The 27,618-nt window shown below is 34.7% G+C and overlaps 1 protein-coding gene across 1 annotated transcript in view; it reads left to right on the top strand.

The window, feature by feature from the left end:
• Positions 1 to 24,575, top strand: part of NUS1 (NUS1 dehydrodolichyl diphosphate synthase subunit) — a 36,702-nt gene extending 12,127 nt beyond the window's left edge. The window contains exons 2-5 of the mRNA XM_069076976.1: positions 11,738 to 11,863; positions 12,403 to 12,552; positions 20,449 to 20,548; positions 21,691 to 24,575. Coding sequence (XP_068933077.1) covers positions 11,738 to 11,863; positions 12,403 to 12,552; positions 20,449 to 20,548; positions 21,691 to 21,781 — 467 coding nt within the window. The 3' untranslated portion in view covers positions 21,782 to 24,575. The remainder of the gene's footprint in view (positions 1 to 11,737; positions 11,864 to 12,402; positions 12,553 to 20,448; positions 20,549 to 21,690) is intronic.
• The last annotated feature ends 3,043 nt before the right edge of the window (positions 24,576 to 27,618 follow it).

The raw sequence follows: 27,618 nt of genomic DNA, 5'->3' as shown, positions 1-27,618 counted from the left end.
AGAGAGAGAGAGAGAGTGTGTGTGTGTGTGTGTGTGTGTGTGTAGGGAGATAGAGAACAACAACAACAACAAAAGAGGATGGAAGCAAGAAATGTTATAGAGGTAGAATCACAAAGACTTGACAGTTGAATTGATTGATTATAGTATATAAGAAAAGTTTTTGATTGGCTAAGAGGCAAAAAAACCTATGGAACTGGGAAGATGGACGGTCCCTTCAACAAAAATGGGCATGTTTAGAAGAAGGTGGGTTTAGGGCAAAAGATGTTGAGCTTGAAATGCCTATAAAATATCCGGGAGGCCACTGATGTTATGGTACCAGAGGTAAAGAGAGACGTTAGAGTTGGATTTATAGATTTAGAAGTTTTCTGCAAAGAAATGGTACTTGAAAGTATAGAAATTGATGAAGCTCTCCAGAACAGTGTGTATTGAGACAGGCAAGAAAAAGGCTCTAGAACACCAAGGGGACTGGAGATGGTGATCTAGTAAAGGAGACTTTCTTTGCTGGGAAAAAGGGTGGAGTCAGACAGGTAAGAGGACAACTAGGAAAGAGGAGTATTGTGGAAACTGAAGGAGGAGAAGGTATCCAGGAATAGCATGACATCTTAGGGTTCTTTTACTGAGATTTCCTTACCCTCTTCTATCACCACATTTGTCTATGCCAGTGTGATGTATCTCCTCCACAGTGGATTGGGTCTTGAGAAATTAGTTAAGCTGCATTGTTATGGTCCTAAAACATTAGGTAAATTAGGGAAAATTTTCACTGGGGTAGGATCAGGAGAGGGCTGGCTAATGAGGCATTGAAGAAAAGCACCTGTTGGATTAGAAGTTAAAATTTACTTGGACAGTGAGTGAGGTTCTAAAGCTGTACTTGTATTATATACACATATATGTGTAAAACATATATGTGTGTGTATACACTTACATTAAGTTAATTTCAGTCACAGCTAGAGAGAGAACATACACTTAATAAGTCCTTGCCTTGTATACTGTAATAATACAACCCCCAAATTTAACATATTTTTTTTAATCATATTTAGAATGGACATTATCTTGTTTAACCTCTTACTAAAAGCAACAATTCTTTCTACAGGTATCCTTGTCAGATGATTTAATTTGATCCTTATAACTGTGCAAAGTAGTTAGGACAGGTATCTGCTTCTTGGAAAGAACATGAGGTTCTTATTAGCTCAACACAGCTAATAAGTGGCAGAACTCAGCCTAAAATCTAAATTTTATCTTCTGTGACTCTTGATCTAGAATATCATACTCCTCCATCCAAGCATGTTCCCTTATTCTCTTCTTCAGCAAGTTAATTCTATTTGGAATTTTATACTGAGACAGCATGGGACTCCCTGAAGCATGTGTCCCAATAAAACTATTTATTGGCATATAAAATTTGGTTTGTTGTTTTAATTATGTGTAATTTTAGTGGTGGTTTTATTGACTATAATCTTGATAATTTAGATGATTATTTTTATAACCAGAGGAGGGTGTTCTTTTTCCTTTCTCAAATATTTTTCTAAATAGGATTTTAATTTGATTTTTGAATAGATAAAGTGATAATGAGTCACTAGGTAATTTAGTCACATTCTTTAAAAAATTTAGTGTATTTTTTAAAAACTTGCTTTGAAGGGTATTTTTGTTAATGAGGTAATTGAATATTAATTTCCAATATTAAAGTAGTCTTATTCTTTGTGATTTTTAATTAACTGATACATAATGGTGACCACAAATGCTCATTCTGTCTTACCCAGTTATTTACTTTTTATAGTGATCATCTGTTTTCTTAGAGACTAGTACCTTTTAATATATTGGGGGCGAAGGAGTTGGGGGGAGGGACCCACATAATTTTGTCATTAGTTTGGTTCATATTCCATTTTCATCTCCACCGCTTTTTAACTACTCTGACTTTGGGAAATTTTCTCTGAACTTTAATTTTCTCATCTGTAAAAATTGTAGCCAAATCCTTGTCAGTCTTACAGGATTTTTGTGAGGATTAGTCTGTAAAACATCTGGGAATTGTAAGGGTAATATTTAAAGAGTACTTTCTTGATATCCTAAAAAACACACTTTTTTCTTTTAATTATCTTTTTTTTTTTTTGGAGGGCAATTGGGGTTAAGTGACTTGCCCAAGGTCACATGGTTAGTTTGTGTGTTAAGTGTCTGAGGCCTCATTTGAGCTCAGGTCCTCCTGACTCCAGGGCTGGTGCTGTATTCACTGTGCCACCTAGCCACCCCTTTTAATTATCTTTTGTTGATTAGAAATAGTCCTGTGGGGTTTTTAAAAAAATTTTTTGTAGCATTGTTTTGAATTTAGAACTGATCAATAAATGATGAAAGTTTTAGTTGTTTTCTTTATTTTTTTGATTATCTTCTTTATGTCCATTGATCTCCCAGTTAGTCCTCTTCTTTCTCTTTCCATTCATAGTACCTGCAAACAAAATATTAGATGCTTGAGAGATAATGTTTGTGAAGAAGGGAAGAGAGCACAATAAAATGTATAATTATATATTTTGAGAGACTAAATATATACTTAGCTTAATTATGTAAACTTAACACTTGATTACATTTTAAAAGCAATATTACAGGATACTGATCAGAGTTGAGATTTACTCTCTGAATTTTTTTGTTGTTGTCAGAGTCAGTAAACATTTACTAAGCACCATTATGTGCCAGGCACTATGCCAAGCTTGGGGATACTAAGAAAGCCATGAGAAAACCCTGCCCTCAAGTCACTGATAATCTAAGGAGGGGAAATTACAAATTGAAAGAAGCTGAAAAGTGAAGGGTAGAAGAGAGTTAATCTGAGAAGCTGATTTCTTCATGCAGGATGATGAGTTTCTAGACATAATGAAGTCTAGAGAAGCAGCTGGTAGGAAATGATGAGGTGAATTTCCAGAGAGGCCTCCTTATAAGATATGGTGGAGAATAAGTACAAGCACTTAAATTCTTTTATACTTGTTACCTTTTTATTTGGTATGACAAATTGCCATCTCTGCCTTATTCTCAGTCCTTTGTGTAAAAGGATCACTAGGAAAGCATATTAAAAGTATAAAGAATATTGAAATTGCATATAATTTCCTAGGTCTTGTTTTATCCATTATACTAAACAACAGCCTATTCAGACATCCTTTTGTGATGCCTTATGTATGATGGTGTTCCTTTAGGCCAGCAGAGTGCAAACTCTGGTAGGTTCTACCAGATTGAAGGACTTCAGCTATAGGCACAGTCTGTTGTTCCAGGGCTCTAGCCTACTTGTTTGGAGAAATCAGTCACCAGGTTGGCCACAGGGTGATTATTTTTTTCAGATATTATAGCTTTTCACAACTATGTTTAAATGATGGATTGTAATCTGCATTGGTGGTTATCCGCTCTAGTGAAATGATGGCTCTTGAGAGGAGTAAAGTATTAAACACTGAGACTTTAAAAAAGATATAAAAGATCAAATAAACTTACACAGTTAAACATACTAGAACAGTTGCAAAGGAATATATAAATACATATTGATACGGAGAAAGCTAAGCAGTCAAAGGTTATATACAATTTAATAGGGCAATATGAGGTGGGTATACTTGATGTTTGACAGCTTTAAGCAATAAATCAAAGGAGCTAAAACAGTATTTTTTCGGTATGGATACCAGTAGAACTTGTCTTACACATACAATCAGGACTGAAATATCAGAATTCCTGCCTTTTTTTATGTAATTTTTTACAGTGTTATAGTAGAAAGCACTAAACTTGAAATCAGTACCTTGATGTGCCCTAGCCTTGCCACTTACCAGCTTGTACTTTGACTAGGTCCTTTCCCTTCTCTCAACCTCCATAAAATAATGGCAGTAATACTTCTAATACTAACTTTACAGAGTAGTTGTGGTAAATTTAGGTTTCTAAATTGCAAGTCTAGTATAACTATTAATTTCATTGGATTCACTGGAGAAAAAAAAACTTCATTGGATTTTTAATAAATGGAACTTAGTGACTATGATCTGATATAATCTTCCTTAAATTTGGCCAGAATTTATTTAGTTAATCAATTATTTGCATGGACAGATATTCAATTTGTGGGAAAATTAGTCTAGATTTCATTAAATGTATAACTAATTTAGTAATTTTGAAATATTAGAAACAAAACATTGGTGTTCATACCAAACTTTGTCAGAGAAGCCATTCAAAAGACAAGTAAGTCATTCTACCACAGTGATTATATTATCACTACTAGTGGCTGTGATAGTAACTCACAGTCTAACTGAAAGTTAAAAAAAAAACTTCCTCATACCTACATTATTATTCTCTCTCTAAATTTAAAAAAAGCCTCTTTTTAAGAACTTAATAAAAAAAAAAAGTTTTGAGTGAGGAAGGAGTTGAGTCCTCGCCCTCCCCCTCCCATTTCCTGAATCATTCAGACTCTCTAAGAATAAATGTTAGTATGGTAGAAATGCAGTATAGCACAAGTCATTGTTGAAATTTGGCATCTAATTAATAAGGGGGAAATCAGTGGATGAGTCCAGAGAGATTTTGAAGAGATTGCCTTTTGATTCTTAGACCAGTGTTCTTTCTGCTACCTCTTCCCTGCTTTAAAAAAAAATGTAAACATCAATAAATGGCACTCAGTTTATTTTTCTTGACTCCTAATACCAGAGCCTTTTAATAAAGTGGAAATTACCTTGGTTCTTAAGGGTTATGCCAGTGAAACAAAATCTGGCAGTTTATTTTTTTTCTTCTTAAAAAAATGTTTTTGTTCTGAGCTTACACACACACAGACACATACACACAACATAAAAAGAGGATTCTATTTGAAACTGAATCTGTATTTCATGAAGCTTGTATTTTTTTAAAAGTACATATTAAATTTTATTCTTTACTTTCAAAATTGCCCTGCTTTACTATATATACCTTCTGTTCTCTTTACATTTATTTATTTTTAAATTTTTTTTTTATTTTTTGCTTTTTGGAGGGCAGTTGGGGTTGAGTGACTTGCCCAAGGTCACACAGTTTTTGTGTTAAGTATCTGAGGTCGGATTTGAACTCAGGTCCTCCTGATCCAGGGCCGGTGCTTTATTCACTGAGCCACCTAGCCGCCCCTGTTTTCTTTACATTTAAAAAAATGTTATAATGGCCTTTTTATTCCTAACAGCCCCACCCACAATTAAAAAACAAGAATTTTTTTTAAAAAAACCTTGGAGTAGATAAGCATATTCAAACATCCAAAAATGTATGCTTCTTTCTGCACATAGAATCTGTTACCTCTCTGTCAGGAGGAAGGTAGCATACTTCATCATAGGTCCTTTGGAGATCATTGATGAGACTTAAGTCTTTCAAAATTGTTTTGCTTTACCATGTTATTGTAAAAATTGTTCTCCTGGTTCTTCTTACCTCTCTCCCCATATGAATTTATAGCATCCAGGATTATCAGGATTATCTCTTTCTATTTCTTAGGGCTCAATAATATTCCATTATATTCATATTGTGCAATTTGTTCAGCTATTCCAAAATTGTCTAAGAGGCAATCTAAGGTATATCCTCAGATTCTGTTTCTTTCCCTCTCCTGTTCCCTGTTGCGCTCCCCCCCCCCCCCCTTTTAGTAACTTCCTTCAGGATCAGGAAATTTCTGTTGTTTGTGACTATTTCCTTTCTAGTATTACCCTTCCTCTTAAACTTTAACTCACCTTTACTTGTTTCTTGTCAAGTTTGATGTTTTTCTGCATTGAACTATTTGCTTATGAGCATGTCTAATCCACCATTGTTTCCAGTGGATGACATATATCTCATGCTCACCTCCATCCCTTCTTTCTATTTTTGTATGCTATTCTTAAGCATCCCAATTTTGGGAAATAGCAAATTCCATCCCCTTCCTCTTTCTACACTGGTATATTTCATTTTTCCTTTCTCTTTCAAATCCTCAGAACAGAAACAGTCCATCTCCATAACTTTTTTAAACATTTATTTTATTTAACTCCTTCTGTATTCTTTGAAGACATTAAGGTTCTGAGGGGACACTTCTTTCTTCACTTGTTAGAATGCTAACAGTACATATTGGTCAAATAACCTTTTTAGGCTTCTGGATTCTTCTGTTGCCTTTTCAAAATTTTCTATTCCACGAAAGGTTCATTTTCCTCCCTACAGAATTATACTCAGCTTTGCAGGTTAAGTTACTGTTCTTGGTTGTAAGACTACATTTTTTGCTCTTTGAAATATTGTCTTCCAAGATCTCTGTAGTAGAGACTGTCAGGTTTTGTGTAATTTTGACTGGAGTTTCTTGGTCCTTAAACTGATTCTGGATGCTTGCATTATTTTTTTCTTTAATGTGGGAGCTCTAGATTTTAGATATGACATTTATGGGGTTTCATTCATCTTTTAGATTTCCTTTTAGCTGGTGATTGGTTGATTTTCTTTCTCTGCTTTCTGGTTTTAAAAAATGTATGATTTTTTGAAGTAATAGTAATGATAATAATAGCTAACATTTATATAGCACTTACTCTGTACCAGGCACTATTGCTAAATGCTTTATAGTTATTATCTCATTTGATCCTCACAAACACCCTGGGAGATAGGTGCTATTATTACCCCCATTTTATGGTTGGGCACATTGAGGCAGATAGGATAAGTGACTTGCCCAGAGTCACCCAACTAGTGTCTGAGGCCACATTTGAAATCAGGTCTTTATGACTCCAGACCCTGAGCTCTATCCACTGTAACACCTAGCCTTCCATCATCATAGTTTTTAGGGAGTCTAATGAATATTAAATGAGTTTTTTTTTTTAAAGCAATTGGGGTTAAGTAACTTGCTCAAGGTTACACAGCCAGGTGTTTCTGGGTGGGTGCTAAATGTCTGAGCCCAGATTCGATCCCCAGGTCATCCTGACACTGGGGCTGGTGTTCTTACTCGTGCTACCTGGCCGCCCCTAAATGAGCTCTTCTTGACCTATTTTCTAGGTAACTTGGTTTTTATCAGATATATTACACTTTCTTCTTTTTTCTTAATCATTTGATTTTGTTCTAACATTTCTTGCTGTCTTTTGGAGTCACTGATTTCAGTTAGGTCTGTTCTAGTTTTCAGTTAGTCTGTTATTTAAGTAAGGTTTACCACTTTACCTTCTTTTTTTTTTTTTTTAAAGCAATCGGGATTAAGTAACTTGCTCAAGGTTACACGGCCAGTTATTTCTGGTTGTGGTGCTGAGTATCTGAGCCCGGGATTTGATCCAGGTCATCCCGACACTGAAGCCCTTGCTCTTATTCGCTGAGCCACCTAGCCGCCTCTTCCACTTTACCTTCTAAGTTATTTATCCCTTCTTTTTTAATATAATTTTTTAACCTCTTGCTTCATCTAGGCATTTCTGTATTCCTTGTGGAAAATCTGTTTTTTTCTTTGAGTCTCTGCAGTTGTTAATGGAGTTTACTTGTTATTTTTAAGAATTTCTAGATTTGCAATAATTTTTTTTTATATTGGTCATTGCTTTCTTTGATTTCCTCATTAGTTTTACTTTTTTGGAAGGCAATTGGGGTTAAGTGACTTACCCAAGGTCACATGGCTAGTTTTTGTTTTAAGTGTCTGATGCCGGATTGAACTCAGGTCCTCCTGACTCCAGGGCTGGTGCTCTATTCACTGCGCCACCTAACCTCCCCTCCTCATTAGTTTTAGATTTAAAACACTTTAGTCCTGAACTAGGACTCAGTACTACTTCCAGGTTCTGTTGATTTTTCTTGGTATTGCCTTGGATTCCCTAGTTTCCTGAGCAGACCTTCATCTCCTCCAGCTTAAGTCCTTGTGTATCTTCTGAGCCCTGCCTCTTAGGGGGACCCCTTCTGGCAGTTTAGGACAGTATTAGGAATGTTAGAGCTCTAGTGCTTGAAAGTCCAGATCAAAGTGCTGGACCACCACCTGGTTGTTTTCAAGGTTTGTATTCTGGGACTTTCTCAGGGGAGGTCTGCTGTTATTGTTGTCGCAAGTCATAGAGCCTTTGGTCCAGCTAAACTTGACACTGACTTTACTGTGACTGGCCCCCTTTCTTATTGCCTTTGGGCTTCTGCCTTACTTTTTTGTGTAATTTTGGCTTGGAAGAGGCACTTAACTTGATGGTCATTCAGTATGAAAATTTCAAGGTTTTGCTGGAGTGATGGGAATGGGTGGGAGCTGATGAATCTGCTTCCAGTTTGGGTAGCCATCTTGGACAGAAATCAGTCTAGCAATTTCCTTTAAACTGGAAAGTCTTTGGTTTAGAGTTGCTATGTCTTCGAGTACCAGTTTCAGATTGGAGAGGATCATTATCACTCTAATTTGATGGAATTTTTGGCCAAAGACTCTCTTGACTATCACTGTCTGCTAAGGCATAGAGAGGTGGGAGAAAGTACTCATATATACACAGAGCTGCACAAGCCCTTTAGGCACATAAGGTCTGTTTTCAAATCTCTTGTGTAATTTTAAATTACTTTTAAAATCCTAGTGAAGTACAAGGTATAGCAAAAGTCTTAGTGCTGTTTTAAACTATATGAAAGCTTTTAGTTTTCATTGAAAAGTGTTGCTTTCATCATTCCACCTGTTCATTATGAAGTTCAAGAAAGTAAATGGGTCCCAAATGTTTATGAAGGATTTGTATGCTTGTCCTGTCTGAAAAAATTAGGAAAAGCAAGCCCCTCCCAAACATCTTGAACACAATAACCTAACAATAACTAAAAAAAAATTCAGTAATATTTTCAAGTAAAAATTAAATACTATGTGAACACTTCTAATATCTAAAAAATGAAGTGAAAACAACTTAAAAACCTACCATATAAATGTACGTGTTACAACAATTGTGTGTGCGTGTGTAGAAACCATACTTTTAACTAAAAGAGGATTTGCCCGTGAATGGGCATTAAGATGAAATGTGAACATATGTAAAATGACTTTTCATAATTGTGCATTATTGGGGAAAATACCAAGTCAGTTGTAGTTTTCCATTTCTACTGTATTTCATTTGCAATCTCTTTTTATTAAACTTTTCACATGTTTTTTTAAAAAAGCCTTAGTAGCTTAAAACTGTACTAAGATTTTTAGGATACTGTGTAGTAAAGGGATAATATTGGCATGGTTTATCTTTAAATTATGTTTATAGTTTTCAGTATAATTTACAAAGTGTTTTTGTCGTTCCCTTTTCAATCTGTTATTTCTAAATTGGTCTTGCTCCAAACCTTGTCTGTAAGAATGAGATTTAATCATAATTTAAAATCATAATTTGCTTTTAACTGGCAAATTCTTCTTTATAAAACTTGATTGAACACAAGACAAACTAAAGAAGAAATATCAGCGGGAAAGAAAATAAATCTTCAAAAATAAGGTATTTGTTTTAGAAACTAACTGCCTTTTTGAAATTTAGTCAGTTATCTCTGAGTGTAATCTTAGTTTATCAAGCTAAGTATAATACAGTATTTAAATTTTAATACCTAGAAGAGATTATGCAGGTTTTTACGTTAATACTTAAACTGTAGATCATAATATTTTTTTAATGTCAGACCTCAAACACAGTAAATCATTTCATTGTTAATCTTGCCATTTCATCATTTCCTAGAATTCATCTTCCTGCCTCTTAACTACCCTTTCATTAAATTTGTCGGACAAAGGCCCCATTCGAGATAATTTTATGAAACAGTTTATTTGGAAGGTACTTTGGAAAATTGTCTGTAATTTCTTTTTCCCTTTTAATATTCTTTCCTATTTCAAAATCAGGAAATCTCTGCATTCTTGGAAACCTATGTGGGTCCACCCCACCCCAGTTACCCATTTTAGCCACTAGATGGCACTTTTGTATTAGTATGATGAAAAAAAACCTGAAGACCAAGTATATACCTGTGTTTCCCCGATAATAAGACACTGTCTTATTAATTTTTTGGACAAAAAAACACCAGAGGGCTTATTTTCAGGGGAGGGCTTATTTTAATGAACATTGACAGCAATTTTAATAAACAGGTAAATATGAACAAAAAAATGTACCTTTATTCAATAAGCAAATCACTGGGGAAGAACAGGATGACGCGCTCACTGCTGCAGCTCTGATTGGATGCAGCTCGGAGCGTGGCGTGCGTTTCCGGGGGGGGGGAGACGGACGGTGCATACAGAGGGTACCGTAATGTAGGGTGTAGCGCAGGGGATCACCTTCACTACAGTAGCAATCTCAATAGGGCTTATTTTCGGGGGAGGGCTTATTTTAGAGGAATCTTACACAGTAAGGGGAGGGCTTATTTTCGGGATAGGTCTTATTATCGGGGAAACACGGTATCTTCATTTGGTTCATGGTCACAAATCAGGAAAACTACAGAATGGGGTGTTAAGAGACAAAAAGTGAAGTACATCTTTTTTTTTCTTCCCACAATTCATAGTATGCATTAAGTAAACTTGCAAAGTGACTAAAAAGCAGAGATAAAATACAGAATGTTCCAAAGGTCTCTGTGTAGTTTTATTCTATTAGAGCTTGAAACTATGCTGAGATTTTTGTGATTTTCAGGTATATTATGCTACCTTGATACCCACGATTATCTCTTTATACTTCCTTTATCCATTCCCTAACTCCTAGGAAATTTCTACTCCATTGTAGTTACTCAGTAAATATTCTTTGGTAAAGACCAAAGAAGAGAGTGAATCATAGGAAATAAGTCACTTATGAGACTGCAAATAAAAGTTTGATGAGTAAATGTTTTTTAAAATTTATATATTATTTATGTGTATATAAGTTTATATTATATATTTGTAGTTCCTTTACTTTGGTCACTTACATGGCACAGTGGATAGAGTGTTGTTGGATCTGGAGTCAAGAAGACCTAGGTTCACATCCTGCCTCAGACACTTAATAATTGTGTGACTTTGGGCAAGTCACTTATTCTTTGTCTGCCTCAGTCTCCTCAACTGTATGATGGACATAATAGCATCTACCTCCCAGGGTTGTTAGGATAAAATGAGATATTTGGAAAGCTCTTTGAAAATCTTAAAGTACTATGTAATGCTACCTATTATCATCATCATTATCATCGTCATCAGTCATCAAAATCATCATCATCATCATTGTCTTTCTTTTGAATTTTCAGGCTTGAGTTAAAGTCTTAACTTTAAGGGTAGCAAATTAGAAAGTAATGACTGTATAAATTTTAGTGGAATCCCTTTAGGCTTGTTAGCATTGAAAATTTCCTTTTATTATTTTACATGTGTTATACTTCATATGCATGTTATATATTATTTACATGTTACATATACATAAAATAATATGCACATATTCTTTTATATGTATATAATTTGTTGGGTCATAGAAAATAGGATGTTAAATCATGAAGGCACCTTGGAAATCCTTATTCCAGCCCTTCTTTATGTTAATTATGTAAAATAATGAATTCTTAAAGTTGAGAGATATGACTCAAATGATGTATGTAAATAATTTTGTAAACCTAAGTATTATATATTATAATTACTATTATTATGGCATATGTTAAAGAAGACATGGCTAATCTTGTTTTTATTCTTTTGAACTCATTCCCATTATATAGTCATGTTCTATTTTAAGAGTCTGTGGGTCATCTTTTTTGGGTTCTTGCTGAAACCAGAATCTGATAGTAATCATGAGGTTTGATATTAATACTTTGGTGATTCTAGTTTAAGACTGGTCTTTGCCATTTTATCCTGAATTCTCCTATCACTCTGCTATTTTCACAACAAGCACATTGTTTATGGAGAAGAAAAAAGGAACCCAATTATATTTGTTTGTTTGTTTTTTAGGTATTTTCAAAAGGAATAATTCCAGACTGATGGATGAAATTTTAAAACAGCAACAAGAACTCCTGGGCTTAGATTGTCCCAAATACTCACCAGAGTTTGTGAATAGTAATGATAAAGAAGATCAAGGTAATTATGTGGATAAAAACATACTGAAAACACGTACCTTTGTATTTTGTCTAAAAATGTAATCAGTCATATTTTCTTTTTCTTTCTTAATCCCTAAATCCATCAGATTGAGTCTTTTAATTTTTTGTCATGTCTGTTTTGCCCCCATTACCTTAAATACCAAATTGCTCTCAGATTTGTAGACAGTTTATAATTGTTGACATTTTATTGTGAAAAATGTTACTCCCTGCAATTAGGGGACTTGCTTTTTTCCACATTAATTTCCATATCGCTCAAACTGAATGTCAAACCTAAGGACTCTGGAAAGAAGGTAATAATATAAATCGAACACACGTGTGCATTGTATATGTGTATCCACAGGTGCATGTGTCTTTGCTTTCCCAGTATGGTGATTTAAGTGTACCCTGGTATAAAAATAAAGTATTTTCATCTTTTGAAATATTTGGACCTGAAGTTTTGCCTTTTTAGAACAACTTGCCTGCTTTTCAAATAACTTTGAAAGATGGTGTTTTATATTTTACTTAATTTTTTTCTTCCAGTTTTAAATTGCCAATCATCAGTGAAGGTGCTGTCTCCAGAAGATGGAAAAAGAGATATTATAAGAGCCGCTCGAGACTTTTGCCAATTAGTAGCTCAGCAGCAAAAGAAATCCACAGACATGGATGTGAATGTTTTAGACAATTTACTTAGTAAGTTGAATAATTCTACTTTTAAAAAATTATAATGGACAAATCTACAATCTGAAAAATAGTAATAACTAAAAGTAACCCCCAAAATGAAAAAGCAGTTGTTAGTAAAATTAAATACATATCAGATAGTGAAAATTAAATATGTATCATTACTGAAAATGAAATGGATTACATGGAGGCAACGCTTTTTGACTAGACTTTTGACAAATGTGGATAACTCCTTTGATTGTTTGGGGAGGTTGTTATTAAAGAAAAAAATACTTAGGATTCTTCTTTAATTATGGCCCTCTTAAAAATGGGAGTTTTATATATGTTTTAGTGATTTTTTTGTTCTATACCTAAAAAAACAAATATTAACATTTAAGTTATTTAGGAAGAACACTTGCATTTAATTAATAAATGTAGATTAAGGTTTTAGAGATGGGAGTTACATATTAGAAATAATGTAGTTCAACCAGCCATTTGATAGATGAGTAAACTGAACCTCAGGTGTAAGCAGCAGAGTGAGAATTTGAACTCGCCCGTATGTTATCATTCAAAAGTCCATGTTTACCTGATTGCAAGTTTAACTTTGCTTTTCAGGGTTCCTTCCATCGTACCCAAATCAAGCTTTTTTTATACAGCTTTCAAATTTCTTTATTAGTGTCTGTGTTTATTTGTTGACTTAACGAAACAAAAACAACTCAATATTAATCCAGAAGAACAAACAGTCACCTTAAAAGCTCTACTCTAATAAGGTGTACATGTATATGCTAAAGTTCTGAAAGTCTTTTTTAAAGATGTAACAACAGATTATATTTTGACCTTTTCATTATTATTATTATTACAAATAAAATATAAAACAAGGTGATGTGAGCTTATTAAAGGTGTTTGCTACTTTGATGGAGGATGTCTAGGGGAGAGTCTAAATGGGAAAGGATTCCTTGTAGATGGGGCTATCTTCCAGATGCTTCTGTTTGTGAGTGACATATTGATTGCATTAAGCCCCAGAGTATTGCAGCTTCTTCTGTTTGAGATCCATATTCATTGAAAATCGTGTGGCCTAATTATTCACATAAGAAAAACCAAATAGATAAAGGATATCTGACAGACCATATATGCAGTTAAATGGATAGGCTATAGAGCTGATCCTCTAGTATATTTATGTTAGAAAGTGCTTATGGGGAGCTGAGCCTGGAATTAAATAGGAGTAAGAAAATGGGTTGCATTGTCTTTGGGAATTTTGCACAGCTTTTAACATCTTCAGACTTTTTCATGAAGTTTTTAATGCCAATATTCTTCCAGTGATGGTGTGTGACAGTGAGTCATGTTGTACCATAGTCTCCAAAGAATTAAAGTTAGAATCACTCAAAGGACTATGGAAAGTAACATGGTAGGTATGAGTAGGCTATAGTACATTGACAGCTGAGAATTGCATAAGAGAAGGAAACAATCTAAAAGACATCACCAGAAATATCTGTTATAAGAAAGAAGGGAGGGGGGCGGCTAGTGGTACAGTGAATAGAGCACTGGCTCTGGAGTCAGGAAGACCTGAGTTCAAATCTGGCCTTAGACACGACTAGCTGTGTGACCTTGGGCAAGTCACTTAACCCCAATTGCCTTGCCTTCCCCCTTCCAAAAAAAAAAAAAGGCAGGCCACACACGTGATAAGAACAATAATTAACTGATAGACAAACATTTTCCATTGGTACACCATATCAAAAGAATTGGTAAGGGTGTCCAGCATATTCATATTCGGTAGACCCATTGTAAAGGATTTATGGGAGGGTATGAATAAAAGTTGCATAGGATGAGAAGGCATGGTTATATTGTGATTTGCTTTGTTGGAGGGAGTACCTACACCAGTGAGATAATTTTTTCTTCTTTAATATTTTTTTTCCCCAATTACATGTAAAAACAATTTTAACATTTTTTTTTCAAGTTTTTAGTTCCAAGTTCTCTCCCTCTCCTTCCTCTTCTCCTCATTGAGAAAGCAAGTAATTTGACATAGGTTATACATGTGTAGTCATGCAAGACACATTTACATGTAGGTCATGCTGTGAAAGAAAACACAGATAAAAAACCCAAGAACAGAAAGAAAAAGTATCATTGATCTGCATTCAGGCTCCACCAGTTCTTTCTCAAGAGATAGACAACCCCTTTCATCATAAATTCTTCAGAATTGTGTTGGATCATTACATTGCTGAGAATAGCTAAGTTATTCACTATAGTAGGTCATTATACAGTATTGCTATTCCTGTGTAGAGTATTCTCCTAGTTCCGTTCATTTCACTTTGTATCAATTCATGTAAATACAAGTTTTTCTGAGAGCAATCCTACTTGTCATTTTGTGTAGCACAATAGTATTCCATCACAATCATATACAACAGTTTGTTCAGCCATTCCCCAGTTGATGGACATCCTCTCAATTTCTAATTCTTTTCTACCACTAAAAGAGCTGCTATAAATGTTTTTGTACATATATGTCCTTTTCCTTTTTGTCTTTATCTCTTTGAGATATAGATCTAATAGTGGTTATTGCTTGGTCAAAGGGTATGCATGGTTTAGCCCTTTGGGCATAGTTCAAATTGTTCTAGTGAGATCATTTATGCTTTCTTAGTATGCATATGACCGTGTTAGATGTTCCAGATCATATAATGCCTGGTCAGAGGATCCAGTAATATAAAGATAAGATGTGATTATCCAGGTAGATGGCGCTTAGGATTGGGGAAAAGATGGTTGCTAGAGGATCTTTTAGTCTTGAGAGAGAAAATATTTACTTGGTGATCTTAGGAGTCAATCAGTTATTTATGGTGATGAATTCCACAATGTATTTGGAGTCATAGAGGCTGAGGGAGTGTCATTATTGATGTTGATGTCACTAAGAGGGGATAAGTGAGCAGAAATGAATCTGTCTCAAGTACTGAATCATTGTAGAAAGGAGGAATGGGTCCTATATGTAAAAAAAGACAGCAGTAATTACTTGAAAAGAATAGTCTATGTGAAAGGCATGAATTTCAAAGGAAAGGTACTTTTTACATTATTGATTATGAATAAGACTAATTAACATAAGTATACAGTAGAGCTGAAAGATTTTCCTATCTACTTAGCCCAGGGATATCTTTGTATTCTATTTTCTGTTCTAAAGATGTTTGTTTAGTTTAGGGATAACAATGGGAAATTGAATTTTTTTTCTTTTACTATTACATTTATAGCACTAAATGCTTAACTAGCTGTGACTTAATGTCATATTTCTTGGTTGCTTGACTATATCTCAAATCCTGTTTAGGAATTTTTATACCCATTAGTTGTCAGAAAGACCTTGAAGTGCCTTACAAAATTAAACACAATGGAGGCTAATCAAGATGACACAGTTACTTGAACTTCAGTTTCACCTAAACTGGTTAGAATAAGGTGGAACGTTACCTCCATCTCCTATCCCTCCCACACACACACAAAGAGCTTGGTGTAGGAATATCAACTCAACAGGGCTATAGATAGGAACAAGAAGAGGGAAAAGGGAATTATGAGAAAAAGGGAAGGAAGGATTTACCATGAGCAAAACAAACCCTAACCTTGGTGAAAGAATAGTGAAATTAAGGTTAAATGTTTTTTTAAAAAAAGGGTAACAACTTGAAATAAATAGGGAGTGAGAAGTATAGAGAAAAAAAGTATAAGAGAATAGGACAGAGGGAGATAGGCAGTTAATAATCATAACTGTGAATGTGAATGGGATGAACTCAGTCATAAAATGGAAGAGATTAGCAGACTGACTTAAAAAGCAAACTCCAATATTATGTTATTATATAGAAACAATATGTTGTTTACAAAATCCGAAAAATATGTTGTTTATAGGAATCATTGGAAACTTAAAGGCAAAAGTTAAAATGATAGGTTAGAGCAGAATCTCTCAGCTGAGTACAGAAAAGTAGGAGTAGTAATTTTGATTTCAGACAAGGCAGCTACAAAAATAGACATAATTAAAATACATAAAGAGAGAAACAATATTATTTATTATTTCTTCATTAGTTAAAACAGTATAATGGTAATCAGTAGTGGAACAATTAGGTATAAAAGCTGCTTATTTCACTTACAGAGTGGTAGATTGAGAGGTCTGATCCTATAATCTCTTGAAGAAAATTGGCATAGGCTTTTTTTTTTTAAAGCAGTTGGGGTTAAGTAACTTGCTCAAGGTTACATGGCCAGTTATTATTTCTGGGTGTGGTGCTGAGTATCTAAGCCCGGATTTGATCCAGGTCATCCCGACACTGGAGCCGGTACTCTTACTCGCTGAGCCACCTGGCCGCCCCGGCACAGGCTTTTGAGTAGTTAGTTAAAAGGTCTTTAACTTGGAAGAGCAAGAGAGTTTCTTGTGAAAAATGAGCAGCATACATTTTGATTCAGTCTAAAGGATACTAAGGAAATCGGTGGCATTAATTAGGATATATAGTTTCCCAAGGATTTAGACCAATGACTTAGGAAAGATCTAAGCAGTTTTGATGATGACAGATCTTCTCTAGGGAACTTTTCCACAATTAGGGGATTGCTTATATATTTTAGAGTAGATGGCGTCATTGGATCTTATTAAGGGAAAACTTAAGGGAACTTCAGAATCCATTCAAACTATATCTATACAGCAATCCCCTCTACAACTTACACAACATGCAGAATGTGCAGAGATCATTGTAGAGCACTTGTTGAATGAAGTAACAAGTCAGTACTAGAGATTTATGTTTTTAATCACTCTTCTGTTAAGTAGGTGAAAGTTAACAGATCTGTGTTTATTTTTATCTCTGAAGATTGAATCCAGAGCTTTATGCTGAAATCATTTATAATCTTAAAATAATAATTTTTTTTTCCTTTTGGTTAAAACTTTTTTTTAATGTAAGTCTATAGCCGATTTAATCTCTGATCATTTGAAATGTTAATCTATATAACTATTTTTTTCTTTCTGGTAGTCATTCTCAAGCCTAACAGGTAGGATGACCAATACTGACTTTTCTAGTTTCAGGGTTAGCAAGACCAGTTTAGTTTCAAGATTATGTGGACAAAGTGCAATAAATTCTCTGAACTTGAGAAGGTTATTTATAGAAGTGACAAGAACTTCATTTCACTTACTGATAAAGTGTATAAACTTGTACTTTTAGTTTTACATATATGGCTAGCCTCTTAGCAATATGGAGCCTGTTTATCAGTATGCATAAAGGGAAACTGATCATCTTTAACCTGGCATAAAATATCTATCTCAAAAATGCAGTTAAGCAGTAAAGGGCTAATTTACTAAATAATTAGTAATTTTGGCTAGAAATGAAAGGAAATTTTTCCCCATGTTTAACCTTTTTGACTAACTTATATAAGTTAGTGATGATAAATGGATTGATTAATTGTTTTTCTCTTTGATTTAGGTGGCTGTTCCTGGAGAAAGGTGCCTTAATAATTCAGTCTTTTCAATTTAGGTTTATTATGGATGAAACTTTGGCAGAGCCATTGTTAGTCCTAATATTCAAATCATGAAATTATTTCCTCAGTTCATGAAAATTACAAAGTTTGCAAAGTTGCTGTCATTGCTTTTAAAGATAAAATGATTGGCTATATATGTTTTTTGTGTGTGTATATGCACATGTGTGTATGTATGTTAAAGGTATTTTTATTAGATTGTAATAGACAATTTCAAAGACACTCTCTTTGAGGACAGGACTACTTAATCTTTGTATTTTCCTTAGTATCTAGCATGGTGTCCTGTATACAGTAAATATTCAATTTTTATTGAATGAATATTAGTTTAATTTCCTCCTCTTTTCCCCCAAACATGGATCATAATTAAGAAGAAAAAGATTTTGTTATACTCAAATTAGGCAGCTCAGAAGCTAACCTGCCTTTTCTTCCACAAAAATAAATTTGACAAAAGGCTGGATGAGGAAGGAAGCAGAAACCTTGGACACTCTGGAATTTGTTTCCTAAAAGTGAGATCTTTTACAGGGAATTAATATCAACCCTAAACAGAAAAATTAAAGGGTCAGGGGAGCTTTGTGTTTGCTTCCCTGTCCTGCTACATTTCAGAGCAAGATTTCTGGTTAATGAGAATGTATACCAAAACAACCTCAGGATCAGAAAAAGACTCAATTATTTTACATTTGGGGGTTAGTTGATTTTCACAGGTAATGAATTTTACCACAGGGATTTGGTATACCATCCATATTAAAATGTCATATAATTCATTTCTAAATACTATGCCCTAGTTCACTCTTTCTGAGGGAAAGACTATTATTAATCAGCCAAACTCACATGAAGATTTTATTACATTCTATGGCTAAAGAAAGCGAGGTTATTTAGCTAAAAGAAAATTTGGGTGAAACATAACTAGGAACCACTCACTTAAAGTGTTGTTGGAACAAACTGAATACGATGAGATTCACCATCATGTGTACACTAAAGGAAAAACTAGGTAGACAAACTGAGATTAGTTGGGAATTTGGTTAGTGAAACTGTTGTGAAGAGGCAATCATTTTTATGTCTTACCAAGCTTTTTATTAGAAAGATAGGGTACCAGCTGGGACTTGATTAAATACATTCTCCAGGGGTTAGCAAAGGGTCTCTGAGAAATTCAATACCTAGCATAGTATCCTAAATATAATAGGTACTCACTTTTTATTGAATGGATGAATTTATATTAGGTTGATTTCCCCTTACCTTCCTCCCAAAAAACAAACAAAAAAATCACGGATCAGAATTAGGAATAATTAAGATTTTGCCTTAGGTACTAGAGAGAGTGGAAGCTAGGCCTTTTCTTGTAGTAGTAGTAGTAGTAAGGACTAAACTAAACAAACTAAAAGTAGTTTGTCAAAAGTGTAGATGAGGGCGGTGGCTAGGTGGTGCAGTGAATAGAGCACCAGCCCTGGAGTCAGGAGGACCTGAGTTCAAATGCGGCCTCAGACACTTAACACAAAACTAGCCAAGTGACCTTGGGTAAGTCACTTAATTCCAATTGCCCTACTTTCCCCTCTCCAAAAAGCAAAGCAAAACAAAAAAACAAAACCAAAAAGTCTAGATGAGAAAGGAAGCTGGATGAAGAATTACAGAAATGAAGCCTCCATTTTTATCCTGCTAGGATTATCTATAAAACTTCAGTGTTTTCTAAAATAATAATTATGACAATGAATGATAAATAAAAGATTAAAAAATAGTTTTAAAAAGAAGAAATTGTAGTAAAGTGAAAAGGATCACTAAGGGCTGAATCTCTACTAAGGTGAAGGAGACTTAGGCTACAAAGCCATTTTATTCTTAGGAAAGAACTTTTAGGCCTTGACTTCACAGGTTAAGTTTCTGGTAGGAAGTCTTTGGATAGGCAGAATCCATACATAGGGTAACCTTGCCTCAGGATAAAAGTTTGTGAGCTATAGACCCGAAAAGGATACAGGCTGTTCTAAGTCAGCAGGGGAAGAAGCTCATCATGTGTTCACCCCCACAAACAAAATGTATGACCATTACAGGCTCTTGCCACACTTGTTGATGACGCCACTCTGTATATTTCCTTTTGCCAGAATCAACAAACATAGTTTCTCCACATTGTACCTTTGCCAGTTGGTCCTGCTGGACAATTACACTATCTTTTTAGACATTTTTGTAGACGTCGTTTCAGTAGTCAGTGTCGCTACTGCTTAATCAGGCAGATTGTTTCAGATGGGTAGACTTACAGGATAATACTAAATTTCCTCCATTGAGACAGAATGTGTTTAAGTGTATTTCTTCACTTTTTTCATTCTTTGTTCCCATTTTTCCTGAGTGGAAAAGTTTTGAGTGACCTAGATAAAGATGTATGAGAAAACCTTCTAATTAAGCATTTATACTATGAGATCTTTTTGTGTGCTTGGAGTAAATAACTCATGTTCATTTCATGTGTGTTTCTTTATTTTCAAGGTTTGAATGGTTTCCCTGACCCCGAGTTAGTATTGAAGTTTGGTCCTGTGGACAGCATGTTAGGATATCTTCCCTGGCACATTAGATTGACTGAGATTATGTAAGTAAAGTGGTGTGCTTATTTGAGTTTAAGATAGTCAATATATTTATGAAGTACCTACTCTTGAGCCAAAAACACCTAGGTGCAGTGGGGTATAAAAAAAGTATAAGAGTAGCTACATAAGTAGCTTACAACCTTAACAAGAAAAAAGCCCTTAAGAAAAAAAGAACAGTAAAGGATAGTGTGGCATAGAAGGTAGTGACCTAACTTTGAAGCCCTGGAGACCTGCTATAACCTTTGAAAATCTAGAGTTAACTTCATGCTGTAATGAAGCTGGAGTAGGACATTAGTGAGGAATTTCCATTATACTCTCAAGGAAGTTTCAGAAGGGAAGGTTGAATAGAAAGTACATTCCATTTATTAGTTGCTCACCACACTGCTTCAGAATTCCACCACATGAAAATTACCCTGTTTGTGGGACTATCATTGGGACCTACACGGATACCTATGCAAACAGTGCTAGATTTCTTAGTTACAAGTATTCTTAGGTTACAGGTATTGACCACTTTATGCTTAGCCTTGAACAAGAAGTATGTTCTTAGGGAACTTCTAGTTGAAGTGATTGGGCCATGAAAAAGAGAATTTGTTTTTTCTCATTTTATGGAGGACACATGCAACAAGAGATTAGCAGTCTGCCAGTACAGTTATAGCATGCCAGAGTTGTCTTTAAAAAACTATTTATTGATTATACTCTTTACATTCTTGTTATTTCTCAACAGATCACTTGCAACTTTCTATAAATATAATCTTTTTTTTTTTTTAAGCAATTGGGGTTAAGTAACTTGCTCAAGGTTACACGGCCAGTTATTTCTGGGTGTGGTGCTAAGTATCTGAGCCTGGATTTGATCCCAGGTCATCCCGACTCTGTGGCCAGTGCTCTTACTTGCTGAGCCACCTGGTCGCCCCTAAGCAATTGGGCTTAAGTAACTTGCTCAAGGTTACACAGCCAGGTGTTTCTGGGTGGGTGGTAAGTGTCTGAGCCTGGATTCAATCCCAGGTCATCCTGACTCTGGGGCCAGTGCTCTTACTCAATGTGCTATCTGGCCACCCCTATAAATATAATCTTATAATAATATTGTTTTATCTTTTGCCTTTTAAACACTACCCCCATCCTTTAACTATTTTCTGTATTTTCTTATCAGCTCTTTGCCTTCACACCTAAACATCAGTTATGAGGACTTTTTCTCTGCCCTCCGTCGGTATGCAGCCTGTGAGCAGCGTTTGGGAAAGTGATCATTGATTGCACTGCTTGAATTCAAGCTTTTGGAGGAAAGGACCCAAGGGATTCTGATGTTTACAAGCACCTGTGATCAATTCTATATAAACCCAGTTCACAATCCTCCTCATAATTTATCGACAAACTCAAAAAAGTGTCTTACTTGAGAGTGAGTGTGTGCGTGTATGTGTGTGTGTGCATGCGATTGTGAGTATGGAAGTAAATTTATAAATGGGAAGTATTGGAGAAGGAACTATATAGACCTGCAGCTTTGAGAAAATAACACTATCCAAGTCTGAAATATAGGCTTCTCAAAGGCTTCAGCCTCAGTCTCTTCCCTATTTTTGTGGGGAGGGCAGAGGAGGAATGATTGAAGCTGGTTATTATTTGGGGACTTTGAGGGGAGGGAGGGGAGAGGCAGGGTTTGGTGGGTTTTTTTCCTAGTGACCAAAATTTTTAGTTTTAAGAATAATGTGTTGACCCTCTATTAAGTGGAAGCATTCTAAGTTTGAGAACTCTCCAGCCTGACAGTTTGGCATGTTGCTCACATGTTATAAGCATGCACCTTTGGAGTAAAGAGGGAATTTCACCTGTCATCAAATGTCCGTCCATTCCTTTCCCTTAACTGCATCATGAACCAGCTGGGTCACTTTAGAGCCCTTGACCTGGTGTGCTTGTTTATGGTATGGACTGTGAAAGTCAGGGGAAAAAATGTTTTGCTGCTTTGGAAATGAAAAATTGCTAAAATGTTTTCTGAAAAAATGTCCAGCAATAGTTTGAGAAATGAAGGGATAGTAAGTTCCCTGAGACTAGAAAAAACAGTTTTGTTCTCTTCTTGTTTGGGGGTCATTTGTTTTTAAGCAGCAACCAGTGTTTATATTAGACCTAAAGTGTCTAACTGTCCATTTATGAATAGTAAGCAAGTGAAGAAAGTTAACAAAGGCAGTTGGTTATCTCCTCCAGAAGTGATTCAAGATCTTCAGAATTCTTCCCTCCTGGGAGTAGCATATTTAAGTTCCTATGAATGGAGCTATAAACAGTTTTTATGTGGCATTAATTGGAAATTTTTTTTTTAAAGATTGAAGCCTCTGCAGGAAGTTAAATTTTACCAAAGTCTACAAAAAGATTGGGCTTAGGTTTTTTGTTTCTTGAGAGAAAAAATAGCACTGGTTTCATTTTATTTTTAAATCTATTCATATACATTTTTTAGGCATTTAATCATTGCCTCTTCCCTCACTCCTGCACTTAAATTAGGCATAAGTCACTGTTTGCATTTGCTATGTTAGTTTTGGGGAGAACCTGTCTACAAGTGCACAATATTTGCATTGGAATTGTGCATTTGGAATAGGGTTATTATTTAAAATTTAGGTTTCAGAAGCCTGTAAAGTAGTAGCTGAAGACTGGATTCAGAGAGCATGGTTTGTAATTGTCCATCAAGTTCTAAAGCTATGAAGAATAAATGTATTTCAGCAATGGGTAACGAAATCCCCACATATGATTTGAAAACACACTTGAAATAAAATCCATTAAAAACTGAAATTTGGTCTAGTGATATTACTTTGCACTTCATGTTATTTATATGTTGAAACACTCTGGGTTTTTAAAATATTAATTTATTGCTGAAAGTTTTGTCTTGATTGAAGTTACAGCATACCTCTTACATATCCATCCTTTGCTGATGAATTGTAGATTAGTATTCCAATGCTGTGTTCCAGGTTCTGCTGAAACTTTTGCCTTCATTACAGATTGTAATATTCCTTTTGACTTGTAGTAAAGCTGGAAATGTTACATTTGATTTTAAAGGGAAAAAAAAAAAACTTGAACATACCAAGGTGGAGGGAATATAATAGTGCATTGCATATTAAGTTGAATACAGTAACAGTCAAACATATTATGTGCAATGGAGCATAAAAATGATGTAGTTTAAATTGATGAAAGTTACAAGTCTGCTCTATTTTCTTCTACTCCTTCCATTTCTTAAGAACTATATGTCTTGCACCTAAAAGAAAGGATTAAGCTGTGACCTGAGTAGTTTGTATGTTCCTTGAGGGAAGGACTAAAGAGATTGCTTGAAGCTCAGAGTTCAGATATGGACATCCAAAATCTTATACCTGTGATCTGGACTGTACAACTAGCTATAATTTTTTTTTCTTTTCTAGTATTGGCTTTTAATTACTAGTTATTATTCCCATCAAAATCAAAGTGAATTATTCATTCTGTGTTCTCCAAAGGAAACAAAATTTGAATAAAAGTTATCTTTTTGGGCAATTAAAGGCATTTAAAAATTACTCTTTTTACCAATCCCTGTAGTGGTAAAATATCCAAATTAAATCACTCATGGCAGTAACTTGGAGCACAGCAGGAAGTTGGATATTTGAATTTAGTTGAATTCTGATTGTGTTCTCCAATTTCTTACAGATTTCTCATTACCAGGTTATGAAGTTAGGGAGCTGTTTTGGGTTCTGATAGCAAATTACTACATATTGTGACTAAAGCTTAAGAATTCCTGTCTTTGAGAGGCAGATGTTAACTTTATGAACAGTGCCAAATACACTGTGCATATCTACAACTTGATCTTTGAATGTATGTCCTTTGGTTAGCCCTTCCCATTCTGTGTGATGGTACCATGTGTAGAGCCAATTAAGTCCATGTGATATTCTGTACGGCTGTAGACTTTGGAAACATGTAAATAATGTGTAAAGCAAGTTTTTATGATTAAGGAATCAAATTTATTGAATTTTATTATTGAAAGTTGAACCTGAACCTGTATGACAAAAAGAAATCAATAAAAGAATATAATCTTTCCATGGGTTACAGTGTTATGTGAACACTACATTTATTCCACTAAATAACTAGAATATTAATGGCTAACATTTATGTAATGCTTTAAGGATTGTAAAGCACTTCATATCTCCTTTGAGACTTAAAACAACCCTGTAAGGTAGATGGCTATTATTCCTATTTTATAAATGAGGCAAGCTGGTATAAGTTAAGTAACTGCAGAAGGCCACACAACTAGTAAGTATCAGGCAGGATTCACTGGGCAGTGCTTCCTTATTCTAAGGCCAACTCTAATCACTCATTTAGGTACCTCTGTATGTAGGAGTGTGTGCCCATACTCTTAACCAACTTCAAGGCATTTTCTATACCAGGTTGATAATGTGTGTGAGCAAACATCAGTGCCATGATAATGTTGGTCCTAAAGATTCTCTTAATTTATAATAGCATGTTATATATATAATACATAATGTATATATTATACATATAATAGCATGTTATATATGGTGATTGATATGTATTATATATATAGCATGGTGCCTGGCACATAGTCTTTTGTTAAATGTTGATTGACAGCATCTTCCACATTCAACATTAGCAAGACCAAACTCAGTTTTATATTGTAAAATTCATATCAATTGGAGAGATGAGTCTAAATTATAGGAAATGTTTTGTTAAATGCATGTGGTGACAAATACTGACTTAGAAGTTCAGTGTGGATCTGCTTTAAATAAGAGTCAAATCTAGTTATATTGTTGGTGTGTATGCTAGAGGTGCAAAATGTGCAGACCGTGGGCCACATGGCTTGAATTTGCACCCAGAACCAGATTAAAATGTAATTTGGAAATAATTAACAAAAAATAAAAATACAAAAAAACATAGGTAAGGTTAGGTTTTAAAATCAAGTTAATTTGGGTACTACAGGGAGCCCTGTATAGGGTTTACTGGCCACTGTTTGTATTTGAGTTTGACTGCACTCTTGTATACTGAAGGCTATATTTAATACATCCTTTTGGAAGGCAATACAGAGGTAAAGTTAACTAAGTCATAATGCTAAAATGATAAAAAATCTTGCATTATTGAAGTTGAATGGATTTTTCTGTATCTTCGATTTGTATCTTACAAAGTGAATATTGTTTCCAATAGATGTCCATAATGTTTTATATGATTTTTAAGAAGACTGAAGAATTTAGGTAGGTAGTTAGTGCAAACTTTCAGTTTCATTTATTTTTTTTTAAGCCTTTTGATGAAAGGTATTAGAGATACCTTTTTTTTGTTTTGTTTTATTTTTAATGTTAGCTTATGGTTTTCTTTTTTAAATAGTATTTTCCCCCATTATATGGAGACAATTTTTAACATTTTTATAACATTTTGAGTTCCAAATTTTTCTTCCTCCTTTCCTCCCCTCTTCCTAAAATGGTAAGCAATTTAACATAGGTTATATATGTACAATCATGTAAGACATTTACATATTAGTCACAGTGTGAAAGAAGAAACAGACCTAAAGAAAACAACCAAAAAAAAAAAGAAATACAGTATATTTCAATCTGCTTTCAGGGTCCATTAGTTCTTTATCTGGATGTGGATCGCGTTTTCCATAATGAGTACTTTGTAGTTGTCTTGGACCATTATATTGCGGAGAAGAGCATTCATAGTTGATCATCACACAGTATTACTGTTAGTCCATCACAATCATACACAGCAATTTGTTCAGCCATTCCCCAATTGATTGGTATCCCCTCAGTTTCCAATATTTTGTTACCACAAAAAGAGCTGCTATAAATTATTTTGCACATGTAGGTCCTTTTCCCTTTTTAATGATCTCTGAGATAGAGACCAAGTGGTGGGATTGCTGGATCAAAGGGCATACACAGTTTGGTTGCCCTTTGGGCATATTTCCAAATTGTTCTCTAGAATTTAATGGGTTCAATGAGTTCCCAACTCCACCAGCAATATATTAGTGTGCCAATTTTCCCACATCTCCAACATTTATCATTTCCCTTTTTGTCATATTAGCCAATCTGGGAGGTATGAGGTGGTACCTTAGAGTTGTTTTAATTTGTATTTCTCTAATCAAAGTGATTCTGAGCACTTCTTCATATGCCTATAGATATCTTTGATTTCTTCATCTAAAGACTGCCTGTTCATGTCATTTGACCATTTGCCAATTGGGGAATGACTTGTATTCTTACAAGTTTGACTCGGTTCTCTATATATTTGTAATAAAAATGGTCTATTTTACATTTTGTAATGTTCTCTATCTTTTGTTTGGTCATGAATTCTCCATAGATCTGACAGGCAAACTATTCCTTGCTCTTTTAATTTGCTTATGGTGTTAACTTCTATATCTAAATCAGATACTCATTTTGACCTTATCTTGGTATATGGTGTGAGATGTTGGTCTGTACCTACTTTGTGCCATATTGTTTTCCAGTTTCCCCAGCAGTTTTTGCTAAGTAGTGAATTCTTATCCCAGAGGCTGGGGTTTTTGGGTTTATCAAACACTAGGTTACTTTGGTCATTGACTACCGTGTCTTGTATACCTAATCTATTCCACCACTCTATTTCTTAGCCAGTACCAGATAGTTCTAATGATTACTGATCTTTTTTTGAGATTTGGTATTGTTAGGCCACCTTGCTTTGCATTTTTCATTTATTCCCTTATATTCTTGACGTTTTGTTCTTCCAGACAAGTTTTGTTATTCTTTCAAGCTTTGTCAAATAATTTTTTTGGTAGTTTGGTATGGGACTGAATAAATTAGTTTGGACAGAATTGTCATTTTTATTATATTGAGTTGACCTACCCATGAGCAATTGATATTTTTCCAATTGTTTAGATTTGGCTTTATTTGTGTGAAAAGTTTGTAATTGTGTTCATATGTTTCCTGGATTTGGCTTGGCAGGTAGACTCCCAAATATTTTATATTTGTTTTTTGTTTGTTTTTGGAGGGGGGAAGGCAAGGCAATTGGGGGTCATGTGACTTGCCCAAGGTCTCACAACTAGTAAATGTCAAGTGTCTGTGAATTATTGGTATGGCAGAAAGGAGTGAGGTAATATGTGGGAAACAAAAGAAGG

Source organism: Petaurus breviceps, unplaced genomic scaffold (genome assembly GCF_028583685.1).
Source record: "Petaurus breviceps papuanus isolate PSGF00001 unplaced genomic scaffold, PetGlider_PUasm1.0 90977, whole genome shotgun sequence".
Lineage (NCBI taxonomy): Eukaryota > Metazoa > Chordata > Mammalia > Diprotodontia > Petauridae > Petaurus > Petaurus breviceps.
Note: the sequence above shows the minus strand (reverse complement) of the source record. Positions and strands in the feature narration are given on the sequence as shown.